General features: G+C 55.6%; 1 protein-coding gene across 1 annotated transcript in view; it reads right to left on the bottom strand.

The window, feature by feature from the left end:
* The window catches only part of KCNC1 (potassium voltage-gated channel subfamily C member 1), a 42,273-nt gene that overhangs the window by 10,721 nt on the left and 16,302 nt on the right, over window positions 1–15,250 (bottom strand). The window contains exon 2 of the mRNA XM_044258916.1: window positions 246–1,179. Within this exon, the coding sequence (XP_044114851.1) occupies window positions 246–1,179 (934 nt within the window). The remainder of the gene's footprint in view (window positions 1–245; window positions 1,180–15,250) is intronic.

Genomic DNA, 15,250 nt, shown 5'->3' with positions numbered 1-15,250 from the left:
CTCACGAGACCAGCGCGCCAACCTCCTTACCCAGGGCCACCAGTGAGGTTCCTCCAGCAGGCTCTCGCCTTGTGAATTTGGCTGCCCAGCATCTCCCTGGGCCCCCAGGCTCCACACCTCGAGATTGAGTGCGGGGTCCCGGGTCGCCCACGGAACTAAGGAAGCAGTCTGACTGAATCTGGAATCATCGCTACGGGGGGCGGAGGTGAAAGGTCAGATCGACATGCCTCTAAGAGGTTTCCTACCTGCTCTGTTAATTTCTAAAATTTCTTCCTGGGCCAGCGGGCATGTGTCACTCTGAGTACTGTGGTGTGGAGAGTTTACGACAGATTTACAATAATTGGGAGATCCCAGCTGCGGTGGCCGTGGAATATGCTTCTTTTTTTTCTTTGGTAGTTTCTGCTTAGCCATGGCTAAGGAGTAATACATCCCAAAATTGTTCACGATGACGGGCACAGGCATGGCGATTGTGAGCACACCCGCCAGCGCACACAGCGCTCCCACCAGCATGCCGGACCACGTCTGCGGGTACATGTCTCCATAGCCCAGCGTCGTCATGGTGACCACGGCCCACCAGAAGCCGATGGGGATGTTCTTAAAGTGGGTGTGCTCGCTGGCGCTGGGGTCATTGGGCTGTGCCCCTATCCTCTCGGCGTAGTAGATCATGGTGGCGAAGATCAGGACGCCCAGGGCCAGGAAGATGATAAGCAGCAAGAACTCGTTGGTGCTGGCGCGGAGAGTATGGCCCAGAACCCGCAGGCCCACAAAATGGCGGGTCAGCTTGAAGATGCGCAGGATACGCACGAAGCGGACGACGCGCAGGAAGCCCAGGACGTCCTTGGCGGCCTTCGAAGACAGGCCGCTCAGGCCCACCTCCAGGTAGAAGGGGAGGATGGCCACAAAGTCAATGATGTTGAGAGAGTTCTTGATGAACTCTACCTTGTTGGGGCAGAAGACCACACGCATGAGGAACTCGAAGGTGAACCAGACCACACAGACGCCCTCAATGTAGGTGAGGAAGGCCTCTGTCTCTGCCTCCCGGTAGTAGCGCACTTGCGTGCCGTTCCGAACATTCTCGATCTCTGTCTTGTTCACGATGGGGTTGAAGCGCTCGTGGGTCTCCAGGCAGAAGGTGGTGATGGAGACCAGGATGAAGAAGAGGGAGGCGAAGGCCACATACTGTGGAGGAGAAACACAGGGTCAGAGGGAGAGGCCCTCCCACCCAGAGCAAAGCAACCTGGGGTACCTTGGCGTTGGCTCCGGTCAGAGGCCAGGCCAAGGGAGGACGCCTGCTCGTTGCCCCCTCCAACATGGGCCAAATGGACGGGCCACCTTTCCCTCCTCGGAGCACCGAGCTAGGATGCTCAGGGAGGTATGAAGTTGGGGCAGAACTGCTTTGTTTTCACAAATGCCTTTCCTTTCCTCCTGGACGCACAGCTCAACTCCATGTGCCAGGCTTCCTTGGGGTGAGGTGGGGTCCCGTGACTGAGTTCACGGTCGGGGGACAGCGCATGAAAGGGATATGTGTGAATGACAGGCCAGGCGCCTAGCACCTTTCCTCTGCCAGCTGCCGGTTACATGCTGACGCTCTAGGAGCCAGAGGGGCCACCACAAGGACCCTGAAAATCAAATATCCACTAAGTACCTGAGTGGGAAATCAACTACTGAGGTATTAAGCTGCTGTGATTTGGGGGTGACTTAGTAAAGCACTTAGCCTACCCTGGTTGATAAAAGTGACTTTGCCTGCTGAGGCTCAAGGTGGCAAAGGAATAAGACAGGGCTGTGATGGTGGAATTGGGCCCCTCAGTGGTCACATGGCCCAGGCCTCCTCTTCCTACCAAAGTCCATTCACGCTCTTCTTCAGGAATGTGTACATCACCGATGTGGTCTCTTTTGGGTTCTCTCAAGTCTAAAAACTGCAAAAATAGATATCTGCCCCAGGACCTTAGACAGATTTTATGCAAAACCCCACCCCCATCCTCCTAGGAATTCCCACCACCAGCTTGGAGGTGAGCGTCCCATTCTTGGAGGTACTGAAATACAGGCTAAATGCTCATTTGTCAGGGATACTGTGTTGTAGGTCCAGTAGCAGAAGGACAACTGGACTGGGGTTCCCCAAAGGCACCAAAATCATAGGGTCTGCTTCTCTCCTGCTGGGTATGGTAGTGGGTGGAAGCAAGGAAGGAGTCACTGGAGGGCTGGGGCTTTCTGAACATATGTGGCTGCCCCCTCTTCTCAGACCCCACCATTGAGAAAGAAATGGTCGGGATGGCCCAGCCTGTCCAGAACACCATCTGAGACCCTGGAGAAAGGTTCAGGAGCTCCTTTGGTTTGGTTTCCCCATCTGATGACCCCGGGCTTCACTAGCCCCCAGTAGACCTGGGTACTTGAAGAAAGAGAACCGAGGAGCTATCCTGCTAGACTGAATTCCAGGCAAGTCCTCTTCTTACAGCCTCCAGTTGGATCCCCCAGAGCTCTAGAAAAACCCCAGCCAGTCACTTCTCCTCCAGGTGTCCAGCTGGTCATCCTTGCTTGCATGTTCCCATAGCTCCCCTTCCCTCTGGGGCCCCTTCTCCCAGCCTGTGTAAGATAGACAATGTCCCGAGCCAGGCCATCTTCTGGAAGCAGGCTTGGGCTACAGTCTGGATGGGTTGACCCCTGTGTTCTCCCTCTGTGAGCTGCCCTCACAGAGAACTTCAAGGAGGGCCAAGGCCCCACACTGTATCCACATCGAGAAGCAGCCATGCTGCTTCCAAAACAATGTAGTCTGCAGAGATGCACCCCTCCACCCCCCACACCTTGTGGTGGTCGTCGGTGTGGGGGCAGCATCGTAAGTCCAAGAACAGCCCTGCCTGGGTTGACCACAGCCATGGGACCTGCCATATAATCTGGCATGGATCTAGAAACTGAGAACTATGTGGACCTTTCAAGGAACATTCTGGTTTGGAGGAAGGGGAGAGGAAAGGGGAAGCGACAAAGACAGCATTTTAGAAGGTCAGAGTAAAAGAAGCCTTTAGAAAGTATCTGGTCCAAGACACTACATGCTACAGATGGGAAGTCTGGAGTCCCCCAGACAGGAAGAAGTCTTGGGGCCTTATGCTATGCTCATAGTTCCGTTGGTTTTAGGGCCCTGTACACTTTTCAAAAATTTTATCCAGACCACTATCAAGTATGATCCCCGTGAATCCCTCCTTCTATCCACGGATGGATCCCTCCTGTCACTCCTCTATCCCTTCTTCTTCCCTTCCTCCCCACCCCCTCCCTCCCTTCCATCCTCCCTTTCACCCTCACATTCTTTCCTCCTTCTTTCCCCCTCCCTCCCTCCCTCCACTCCTTCCTTTCTTCTTCCTCACCCCCTTCCCTCCCTCCCCCTTCCCGACCATCATGCAGGCAATCATTCTTCCCTTCCCTCCTCTCTTTTCCTTCCCTCCTTCTTCCTTTACTCCCTCCTTTCCTTCTTCCCTTTCTTCCTTCCGCCTGCCTGCCCATCTATCCATCCATCCATCCATCCATCCATCCATCCATCCATACTTTCTCCCTTCCTCTCTTTACCAGCCACCAGGTTATGGCTAGCAGAGTGGAATAAAGCCTCAGCCTTGGGGAGCTCCCTACCCAGCAGAGAGTAAAAGACACACGCAAGGACAAGTCCAGTGCAGTGGACTGAAAAGAGAGTCTCCCTCGGGCCCTGGAAACAGGTGGGGTTTGGACAAGGTGGGGCAGGGCAGGGACTAAGCTGGGGCTCCCAACTCCAGAAACAGCTCTCTAAGGGTCTGGATAGGGCAGACCTGGCTCACCCCAGAAGTGGATTAGGAAAGCCAAGTGGCAGCAACTGCGAGCGGCCACCACCTCTGACCCACGTTTATCTAGCTCCAAAGCTCCTGCCGTCACCAAAGTGTCCAAAGCTCCTAGAGCTAAAAATGCCTTCCAAAATGCTGGTTATTTGCCTCCAGGTCTCCTTGCAGGCTCCAGAGACCCGGTCATCAGGCTTGGCACTCACTGGATCCTAAAGGGCAGGTCCTGCCCCTGCCCTGGGCTTTTTGAGAGAGGAGGACATACACAGCTGAGAAATGTGGAGAGGCGGGGCACCCTGCCTCCCTGAGCTCCCCATCCTGACCAACGACAGGAGGCACGAGGCACCCCCTTCCACTGTCCCATCAGCCATGGCCTCCTCCTCCCAAGCCCTCGTCTACCTGTCTCCCTCCGTCCCCTCTGCTCACATGTGATCCTGTCGCCGTAGGACCACTGCCATCAAAGTCAGCAGCTTCCAGCTTAGAGTCCAGTCTCCATACAGCTACCGGAGGGAGCGACCCATTGGCATCCCAGCCCTCTGCCCAGGCCACCCGACCATGCTGCCCACAGAGAGGAGCCCTGACACAGGGGATGCTCTGCGCCCGGCCTCCCCGGCCCGAGAGCTCACTCCCTACCCGCACCCAACATTCTCGCCATACACAACTCTCTGCCATTTCTGACCCCCTTCTCCGGGTCTCCCCGTCTCTGTGTCTTCGTACCTCTAGAAAAACCCATTCATCCCTCAGTGCCCCCACTAAGTAGCCCGACTCCTGGGACCCCTTGTCCAGGTGAGGCTCCTCTTGGAGCTGAGGCCCTAACGAGGCAGCAAATGAAGGGACCCCCCAAGGAGTCTCTAAATTCACCCCCAAGGAGGCAGCAAATCTGTCTCCAACGCCGGCTCATTAGTGCTTGGGGAGACTCACGGGAACGGCCCCAACAGGGCCCTGATGTCCCAGGTGCTTCCGCCGGCCCACAGAGCTCTCACTCCACCTGCCCCCTCTCACAGGCCAGTCCTGATGGGAACACTTGAGGCCATCAAAGAGGGCGGGTCTTACACAGTTAGGGTGGGAAAAAGAATTGGTTCTTAGCAATCCATGCAGCATTCTGCCTAGATTCTTTCCTCTCTGGGCCCTAGTGCCCAGGGAGTTGGCAGGGGCAGGGTGGCAGTCCAGCCCAGCCCAGAACCCGGTACCAGGACTAGGGAGGAAGCAAGGAAAGCGGCAGCCAGGCCTGCCACCCAGGCTTGCCTTCCCGGGCACCCCCCGGCCTGGTCTCTGCTGCTGGTAGGCCTGGTCCTCGGTCACAGGCCAAGCCCCAGCAACATCCAGGCCCTCAGGAGGGCCCCTAGGAGGGCTGTAGAGACCCATGCCCCTGGCTCGCTCAGATGCATATCCTCGTATGCCCAGAGACCAGCAGGCTTGCCACAGTGCACAGCCAAAGGGAGAGCTCCCCTCCAGCTGAGTCCCAGCTCCCTTTGGTCCTTCCTGAGCTGAGCACAGGAAAAAGGGGGCAGAAAGCTTCCAAAGCTAAGGACCCACTCGGCACCGTTAGTCCTCTCTCTGGCCTAATAAGACAGGGAGTCCTACCCTCCTGTGCCAAAAAGGAAACCCAGGTACACAGAGGTCAGCGACTAAACCAAGGGCTCAGAGCTCATGATGAGGCTGAGGCCTGGACCCAAGTTCATCTAGCTCTAGAATCGAACCTACTTCCACCAGCAGAGCTGCCAGCGTACCTGGGTGGTTGGCCCTGTGTTTGGATGCCTCCATCCTGGAGCTTGGCACCCACAGGTCAGACTCCCTGAGGGCAGGTTATGCCTATCCCAGTGAAGGAGAGAACTGGGCTGCCCGGCCCCCCAGTGAATTGTTCTTGGGCCGACCCAGCTGCCCAGGACTTGCTAACTCCCCAGACACCAGCAGCCCCAGGGATAGGGAGGCTGCCCCCCAACCTCATTCAGGATATCACCACCAACAGCAGCCTTGGATGGGCTCGCCTGTGTCCCCACCTGGCCACCTCCTCACACAGGTGGGCAGGCTGGGAAATGATCCCAACTTGTTCAAGGTGCTCAGCCAGAGGGACTGGGTAAGTGCGTGGGGATGGGGCATTCTTGGGGGTGGCCGAGCCCTGGCAGAGAGCGATGCTGGGAGCCACGTCTGCGGCAATCCCGGGTCGACGCTCCCAGGACAGCAAGGCTGTCCCAGGGCTGAAGGCAAGGGCAAGGGCCGCACCCTACGTGAGCTGTCTGTGTCCCAGAGACCGTGGACACACACACAGCTACCCAGAGCACACCCTTCACCCCTTACCCTAAGCACATTGGCTGTCCATGCAGCCACACGGTCTACAGTCCAGGGGCCTGACTGCACATCTGGAGATGACACAGGGGCCAAGGGTCTGTATGGAAGCACACCCACAGCCCCCCACAGCTCTAGTCCCCCTGCATTGGGGGCACATGATGACGCGGCAGCCATCCCCGCACGGCATTCTCACTATCATACAGTAGAACCCAGGCCCGGCCACTGGGCTAGCCCCTCCTCTGCCCACCTCACCCCTGCAGGTGTGGATGGCTCAGCGTCTGTCTCTCCCACAGGACAGAAGCTCCAGGCCGCCTTGCCTCTGCCGCTTCAGCCTTCCTCAATGCCCTCAGCCTGCCTCCCCACGGTGATGGTGCCAGTGCTTGGATTTCCAGGCCTTACATCTGCCCCTCCGTCCCCAGCTGCCTGATTTCCTGCCCACCCCCACGCCCGACCCCCGCTGCCAGGCCTCGTCTCCCTTCTCTAGCCCACCCCAGCGGCCGCCTTGCCCCCCACACCCAGGATCCAGGCCGCTGTAAGACCAGCATCTCCTGGGCTGCTAGTTTGCCAGGGGAGGAAGAGAGGCACAAAGGGACTTTTGCCTGGCAACCCAGGGACAGGGACAGTTGTCACCTAGCCTGGCCACCGCAGAGGCCACCCAGTGAAATTTCAAGACAACACAGGCAAGATCGCCTGATAATGCAGCATAAACCCAAGCTGGTAGTCCCGGCCCCCACCCCCCACCCCCCAGAACCAAATCAAACTGTGAAAGACCCACCAATAGTGTTCTAGAAAGTGGTAGCCATGGCAACAGAAGGAGGCATCCCATTTCTATGGTAACTGGGGTGGCGAGGCTGTTGGCTGTAAAGTCAGACAAACCTACTGAAGCTCTGTTGACTTAAGAAGATGTTTTATAAATCACCAAGTTATTTTTATGGTAACCCCGCCCCTGAAACCATAAATCAGGAAAGCAATTTACTATCTATTAAAATGACCAATATGTGCGATGACTTTCATTTATAAATTATGTATGCCACAGTCATCTGTAGAAGATTGTGCTTGCCTTCCAGAATTGTTCTGGGGTTCGCAGTGGGGATCTGCGTGCTTGCAGTCTGGTGTTCCAGGAACAAGGTGATGGCTGGACTGTGGTGCATGGACCATCTTTCGGGTCTGGCGCTCACGTGCTGTGTGACCTTGGCAAGTCACTTCCCTTCTCTGGGCCTCAGATTCCTCACCAGTACACTGAGGGTTGGACTCGGTCCCTTCCGAGGATTCCGAGACAAGGCAAGGCTGCAGGCAGTGGGGCTCATCACGGGGCACCTGGCTGCGGTCCAGGCCCAAGCCCCCTGAGGCTTCAGGTCAGTGTTTTTCACCTAATTAAATCTGCCCAGCGGGGGAATATGGCGTTTGAGTTAATCCAGGCAGAGTCAGTGATGCAGAGCAGGCGGGATGGCCAATTGGACTAAATAAATTGTCAGTCGAGTTGAGTTTGGAAACCGAATTACACTCATCTGGCCTTCCCTGGGCTGGGCAGGCCCGCGGCATGCTGGGCTGGTTGAGGGCTGCAAGGGGGCGACGGAGGTGGGGGGGCCTCTTTGGAGTCTAGTTTCTTTTTGGTTTATCAATAAATGGGCGGTCCTGGGCAGTCCATCTCGACATCCAGGGGTCCCTGCCCCTCTTCCTTTTCACTAGTCCTTCCCCCTTGGCTCCCAGCTCAGGGAGCAGCAGGTGGATGAGTTCCCCATGATGCTACACAGAGGGGGTGAGTGGAAGTGTGCGAGAGTTTGTGCAGAGAACATAACACGGCCGAGTGGGCACCAGTTTGGGCAAGTCCATGTCTGTGGGAGAGTCTGGGAGGAGAGGGGATGAGGGGAAGAGACTGTCAGCGCGGAGTGGGTGTAGACACGGTGAAGGTATGTCCCCTGTTTATGCGACCTGACTCCAGGCATGTGTGAAAGGCTTGTGTAAATGGTCACCATGTGTAGTGTGTGGTTCCCACAGGTGGTAGGAGTGTGTGTGTGAGTGTGTGCATGCGTGCACGTGTGTGTGTTAAGACACATATGAGGAGTGGTGTGTGTGCTTGTATGTAGATAAGGACATGTATGGGGTGTGATGCGTCTGCGTCTGTGTGTAAGGACAGGTATGGGATCAGATGGGGCACATATGAGCCCTCTCCTAGGGGAATAGGGCTGGCTAGGCACTCTGGACACGTGTTCTCTGAGATAAGACCCAGCCCGGGGGGCGCCTGGGTGGCTTAGTGGGTTAAAGACCCAGCCCGGGCTGTGACCCTATTCCATGCCAGAGATAGTCATTCACACTCTAGCGCTGGGGTGTGCTCCTTTTTCTGGAACTGTCTCTGACTGAGAGAAAGAGGAGAGAGAGGGCAAGGGTAGGGAAAAGGCCACAGGGAGGCAGGGCTGTGGTGTTCCGGTCAGAACCCCTCCTCCTGTCACATTCCCCCTCTCATTCCTGGGACCCAGCCTGGGCAGTGGGGGAACCGAGGCCAGGAAAGGCAGGGCCCAGGCCTCCAGCCTTCCAGAGAGAGGCTTCCTTGAATTCTCTCATGACCCTAGAGCTAGGCCATATCCAGAAAGGACTGCCCCGACAGCTATACTGGCAAATTTGGAGGTGGCCACAGTCTCCGTGTTGCTTTCGTTCCAGGATGCACATTCTTTTATTGCATTTTGGAAATGAAAACATGTCATAAAATGTACACATCCTTAAAATAGTATGCCTAACCCCATCCCCAGTGTGCTATTATTCAACTCATGTCATGTCTTAGATCGATGGTGCCTTAGACTTGTGAAAACGTGGTCGTTAGAAACCCCAAACACCAGGGAAGAGGAGGCCCTCAGAGGTTTCTGGTCTAAAAGCTGCCCCCTGTGGCATGAATGGAGAAACAGACGCCCAGAAAGGAGTCCCAGCAAGGGAAAGGATCTGCCCAAGGTCACAGAACTCTGAGGGCGGACAGAGATAAGAGCATCAGTACTGGGCTGCAGCCTGGAGCTTTCATGGTAACGGCTTCCGAGACTTTGCTTGAGAAGCCCGCCCAGGCCTCTCTGCCCCTGGGGTCCCACCTGCCTTCCAGACCCCAGGTCAAAGGGAGGCAGTGGCTGGAGCAGAAATGACAGGATCTTGAAGTTAGGATCAAACCCTACCCTCACCTCTGGCCATAATGAGTCCCATCACAACGAAGTGCTTAGGATCAGAGCATCACAGACTTAGAGAAGTGAAGGCTCTTACAGTCATGACATAGGAACCACCGAGTTGGGAGGCAGCTGGGGGACTGAGATGGATGTGCCTCTCCCCCCCCATCCCAGCACAGCAGCACTGCCCTCCCGAGAGCCATCCACGCGGCAGGAGTGAGGCTGGGCGCATGCACCAGCACAGTCCTGGCTAAGCAGCACGGGGACCCGTCTGCCCAACCAGGGCTAGCCCTGGTCCTGGAGGACACAGGGAGGAGTGTCCCCTGAAAGACAGCCCCGGGAGCAGTCTCTGGGCACAGCACCAAGGAGAACTTACTTGGTGACGGCCAAAGCCAGACCCCTCGGATGGGTGACGGAGAGGCTGGAAGTAAGAAGCCCTCCCTGGGGGCGCTGTGGGGGCATGAAGGGGGCAGGAGTGGGCCGAGGCCTGCATGATGGACAGGAAGGCGGTGGGGTGTGCTGGGGGAGAGGGACTCAGCAGAGATACAAATGCAGGCTCCTTGGTCCCATGCTCAGAGACAGGGTTAGCAGGTGTGGGTGGGACCAGAAACTGACCTTCCACCTGGGCCCTCCGTGGCTCTGATGCCTCCAGCCCCATCCTCGCACTGGGGATCCATGAGGCCAGATGAGACCCAAGCACCAGACAGCTCGGTGTATAATGAAGCTCATGAGCCCGGGGCACCCAGGAGACTGGGAAGCGGGCAGCGTGGCAGGAGGCAAAAGGTCCAGGCCTGGCTTCGGAGGCCTGAGTTTGAGTCCCAGCTCCACCATGGGCTGTCTGACCGTAGCAGGCAAGTGTGTTCTGAGAAACGCAGGCCCATCATTTTTCAAGTAGGGACTCTAACAATAATAATAACACAGCCTGGGAAGTCGGATGCTACGGAGCTTTTAGAGCAAAAGGCCAGGTGTCTAGGCTTTCCCTAAATCCCAGGCAGAATTCTGGGGTTGGGAGACACCTCGAGACTGCCAGTTCCCTTGCACACTAGGATTCCAGGAGTTGGGCCAAGGCTTCTTTCCACAAAAATCTAAACACAGCATTTTCCCCCTGAATTATTGGTGGGGGAGGGTGGAAGTTACAAGGAGCAGCAGCAAACAGCTAACGAGAGAAACGTTTCATTTCAGAATTTTTCCCTAATGTTTTCCTCTCCTGCTACCACTTGCCTGCTGACGAACTGGGAGCAAATGAGAGCCTCGTGGGAGCCAACGGGCTTCAGAGCCCATTTCCCGGGGCCACAGACCCAGGCCAAGCCCTATCTGAGACCCAGCACGCCAGTCTCCTGCCAGTGAGGAACTGTCCTCAGGGTAAGGGTGACTTCACATGCCCACTGCCACGTGGTTATCCACGTGAGCCCCTGCCGTGGGCCAGGGAGCAAATGAGGCTTGGTGGGCAAGGACACCCAAGGTCATAAGGCAAGGAGGGTGGGAGCCAGAGCTTCTGGCGTTCCGGCCTGACTCTGGTGATAAGATGGAGGCTGGTGACGGCAGCTTCCGGGGCTCGAGGGGTCCCTGCCTCCTGCGCTCTCCATGCTTCGGGTCACTGAAACCTCACACAGGTCTAGGGGGAAGTTTGACTGGTATCATTTTTCAGACGAGGAGGCTAAGGTTTACAGAGGTGGAGAAGCTTGCCCAAGCACCCGGAGGGCCTCTGCCATGCCATCAGTCCCCGCCTGGTTCAAAGGCCTGCTCTTCAGGCCTCCCGTGGGCAACCCACCCCCCACCATATCCACAGTGCAAGTCAGCCTAGCTGTGCCCGAGAGCCAGACCTGGCTGCTCTGGCTTGATGTGGACCTTAGACAGCCCCAGCGAGGTACACAGGCCTGTGTGCCTTAGGGAAGCAGGGCCAGGTACTGTCCCCGAGTACCCTTTGAGTCCCCCATGCCTGGAGGGCTGGCTGTCAGGGCCCTGGAAGGTCCCACCAGAAGCTGACATCCCACCTAGTCCTGTGACCTGAGAGTCCCTCCAGGAGACCAGACACATATATCCTCACCCATTAGCATGTTAAACTCAGAGAAACACCAGTATTCCACGCAGGAAATTGTTGTTTCAGAGTTCAGAACCATGTTTCTCTGTCTCTGCTGCACTTGCTGACTTTTCTGTTCATAAGTGATGAGTGATGGAACCCTTCAGAGTTCCTCTTTTGCTCTGCCTGCCAGGGAGCTCAGTGACATTCGATGCTCAAGTCTGAACTCATCTTTCACCCAAGTGCAGGGTATCACTATTTCTTCTCTTTATTATACCACTCCTGTGTTTTCCTTTCTTCTTTATTTCTAAGGGTTTAAGTGTGTCTTATGTGCCTCAAACCTTTTGGTGCCACAGACGGTAATAAGAACTATGTGACTGAGGCTCCTAGATAAGAAAGTGAATAGGAAGGTGCTCCCATCTAGGAGACACAGACCTCCCATGTGTGCAGTTCAGTAACCCTGATGCAGATGTCTCTGATGGTGACCACCAGTGATGGGGACCTCTCATCCTGGCTTTGGACAGTTCTAGAGGTATGCATTGATTTTGTGTTTAAGTCAATCTCCCCGCCTTTCTCCCAGCAATCCCAGTTCTGTCCTCTGGGGTCATCGGAACACACCTGCTCCTTTTCCCTGTGACAGCCCTGTCCACAAGGGCAGATGGGCCTCCGGACCCACCGCTGAGCTGTCCCTCCTGCAGGCCAGGCCTTTCCTGGCCTCCACCGCATTCCCTCTCCTGGGCCAGCTCCCCTGCTTCAGAGCCTGATTTGGTTAAGTGCTCACTGTGTGTGGCTGAATGGATCACACACTTTATCCTTTCGGATTCCCACAATCATCTCGGTGACCGGAGTGCTTAGCTTTGTTGAGCCCCACTGTGCTCTGCTATGAAGTAATAATAATCGCTATTACCAACGTGATCTCATTTACTCTTAAAAACTTCTCAGAGGCAGAGGTCATTACCTCCATTTTGCAGATAAAAAAAAAAATTGAGGCTCAGAGTGGTAAAGACATGTGCCAAAACACCAAAATCCACAGAGCTTGAAAGTAGAATCTAGGTGTCTGTGACTCTAAAACCACCCTATCCCGGGGCTTCCACTTATAAATCTCTCCCATGTCCATGTAGGTAGCCTGGGAGGAGGACATTAGTCTTCCCACTACGATGACATGGGGTACAGCTGTCAACATACAATAATCTTCGCATTTTGAATCACATATCACACACACACACACACACACACATACACATCAACAGCTGTGCCATCAGCAGGACAGTCTTGATTGTCCCCATTAAACAGATGGGAGAACTGAGGTCCGCAGCTCCATCATCTCCCACTAGGAATCTAATGGGAAATCGCTCCCAGGGCCCACTTGTATTTCCTCATTGAGTTAGTGGTCTTGATTCTCAACAAGGGTGTGCATGTGTGTAGACATATGCATGTGTTGTGGAGATGGTTCCAAGAGGGACAGCTCAGGGAGGGCAGTGGACACAGTGCAGGTGGGGCCACAGTTGACTGCCCACCGGCTCTCTCTCCGGTGAATATTTATGCCTTATCCCCGGGCTGTGCAGGGCCCAGAGTGAACAAAAACTGGCATGACCTCTGGTAGGGGAGGCTAACGGGTATCAAGGAAACATACAAGCAAATATGTACCTGTATGAGGTGATAAGGGCTTTCAGAGGAAAGCACCAGGCATCTGATGGGACTTGAACAACAAGTCTTGAGGTTCGAGTGGTTTCTGGGCGGAAGTGACAATTGTGCCGAGGTTGGAAGGATGGGTAAGAACCAACCAGGGGGAAATACAGGTTGCAAGGAAGAGCAATTTAGGCAGAAAGAACAGGAGCAACTTCCAGTCCTTCCATCCCTTGACTGTCAGCAGCATCTGAGATCACCCATCACCCCCTCCTTTATGTCACGCTCCTAGACTCCAACCGTCTCTTGATTTTCTCCCTACCTCACTGGCTGCTCCTTCTCGATGTCCTTTGCCAACCTCTTCCCCTGCCTCAAGCGATCAGTGTGCCCCAGAACCTTGGTCTTCTTCCCCATCTACATGCATTCCCTTAACGATTCACCTAGTTTCCAGCCTTAAATACCATCACCCATTCAAATACCACCGAACCCTCCCTGATGTCTCCCTGCAGCTCAGTCCTTCTCCTGAACTCAGGACTTCGGCATCCGACTCCTTAGCATCTCCAGGGGGAGGTCTGATAGCGCTGTCCCCAACTTGACGGGCCCGCTGAGCTCCCACAGAGCCCCCACTGACCGCACCTCTGCAGCCCATGAAGCAGCAGCTCCGTCCTTCTGGATTCCTGCCCCAGACCTTGACACCTCTCTTCCTGCCGCACCTCGAATTTAATCCGTAAGGAAAGGCCACCGACGAAGCTTGAAACCAATCCAGAGTCTGACCTGCCTGCCCAGCACTACCCTTACTACCTCCGTCCCTGGCAGGATCAATCATTCCCCCCACCCCGGATTATGGTAAAAGCCCCTTCACTGGTCTCCCAGCTGTCACAATTCCTGGGGCTCGAGAACTATTTGCAACAGACCAGCGAGATGATCCTTTTAACATAGAAATCTGCCAGTGTCCTTTCTCTGCTTAGAACCCTTGCACAGGCTCCCCATTTCTCTCAGAGGAGGAGCCAAGGTCCTCCCGTTCCACGCGGCCCCTGCATGATCTGGTCCCACACTGCCCACCCCCCCGCCAAGCTCCTCTCCTGCTGCTGTCCCCTTCGCTTGTTTCAGCCACACCCGCCTCCTCAAACATGTTCTCGAAACATGCCAGACATACGCCTGCCTTAAGGCCCCCGCACTGGCTGTTCCCCCCACCCCGGCCAGACGCCCTTCCCCAGGTATCCTCACAGCTCATTCCCTCGGCACCTTCTGGGGCTTACTCTCAATGAGCAACCCCCCGCCGATTCCAGCCTCCTTCCTCTCCTTCCCCTCACAGCACGGACCATCATGGACCATCATGGACTTCCCCAGCTTTACTGATGTAACTTACAGCGGGCCATGTTCAGCCCATCCGAGGGGCCAGCTGCATGAGTGCTGGTACTTTCCACCATCTGATTTCTTTACTTTTGGTATTTATTCTTGGCCTCTCATCCACCTTCGAATGTAAGTACCGTGAAGGGGCCAGATCTGGGGATGGGGGCTGGGCCTGCTGTCAGGCCCAGCCATGTGCCACACACTAGTAGGGAAAAAGGGGCCCCTTTCTTGGGGACCAGGAGCACAGTTAAGCACCAGGATGGCCTCTCTTCTGTGGGAAGGTCATGGATATATGCCATGTCTGCTTGTCTCACTCCTTCAGTCTATGCAATGAACACAGCAAAGTTTACTCCTTTCATCCTCCTTAGAGCTTCACGTCCTCTGGCGCCCACGTCCCCTCCTCTGCACGGACAGCGTGTGCCATCCCTGATTCACTGACACGGCACCGGCGTCGACACTGGTGAGGTACACAGACACTGACTTCAGACTCTTGCTTATGCCAGCACTGACCACACTTAACAGCAGATGTATGTGGACACCGGTGCAAGGATCATCTTTGTCTATGCATCTGTGACTCATCTGGTCACTAATCATCCGGCTCGATCCTCACCAGCCTCATCTCCACAGAGGCTGTTTGTTACGCTGGCAGTGGGCAGAGAGACTGAGAGCAGATTCACATCTACACAGGCAACGGGGACACTCACTGATAGCAGACTTGTGCCTCCCCTGGCAGCGGGTACAACCATGTTCCTCTCTTGACAGTGGGCAGAGCCAATAAAGACCTGGGTGCCCACCGGCCGTGAACATGAATGAGTCAGGACAGTGGACACAAAGGCGTGAAAGTTCCTGTTCAACTCCAGCAGGCCGGCCGGCTGAAGACATTCATTGCGGAGTGTAACAGCTCGCGGCCTGCCTCGGGGGCATCCCTGGCATGGGGACGTGGAATTCAAAACCTGCATGCCAGTCCTGGAGTGTGGCCACTGGCATTGGGGGCACATGGCAAGGAGATGAGACCTTGTCTATTCCCA

Source organism: Neovison vison, chromosome 7 (genome assembly GCF_020171115.1).
Source record: "Neovison vison isolate M4711 chromosome 7, ASM_NN_V1, whole genome shotgun sequence".
Taxonomy (NCBI): domain Eukaryota; kingdom Metazoa; phylum Chordata; class Mammalia; order Carnivora; family Mustelidae; genus Neogale; species Neogale vison.
Note: the sequence above shows the minus strand (reverse complement) of the source record. Positions and strands in the feature narration are given on the sequence as shown.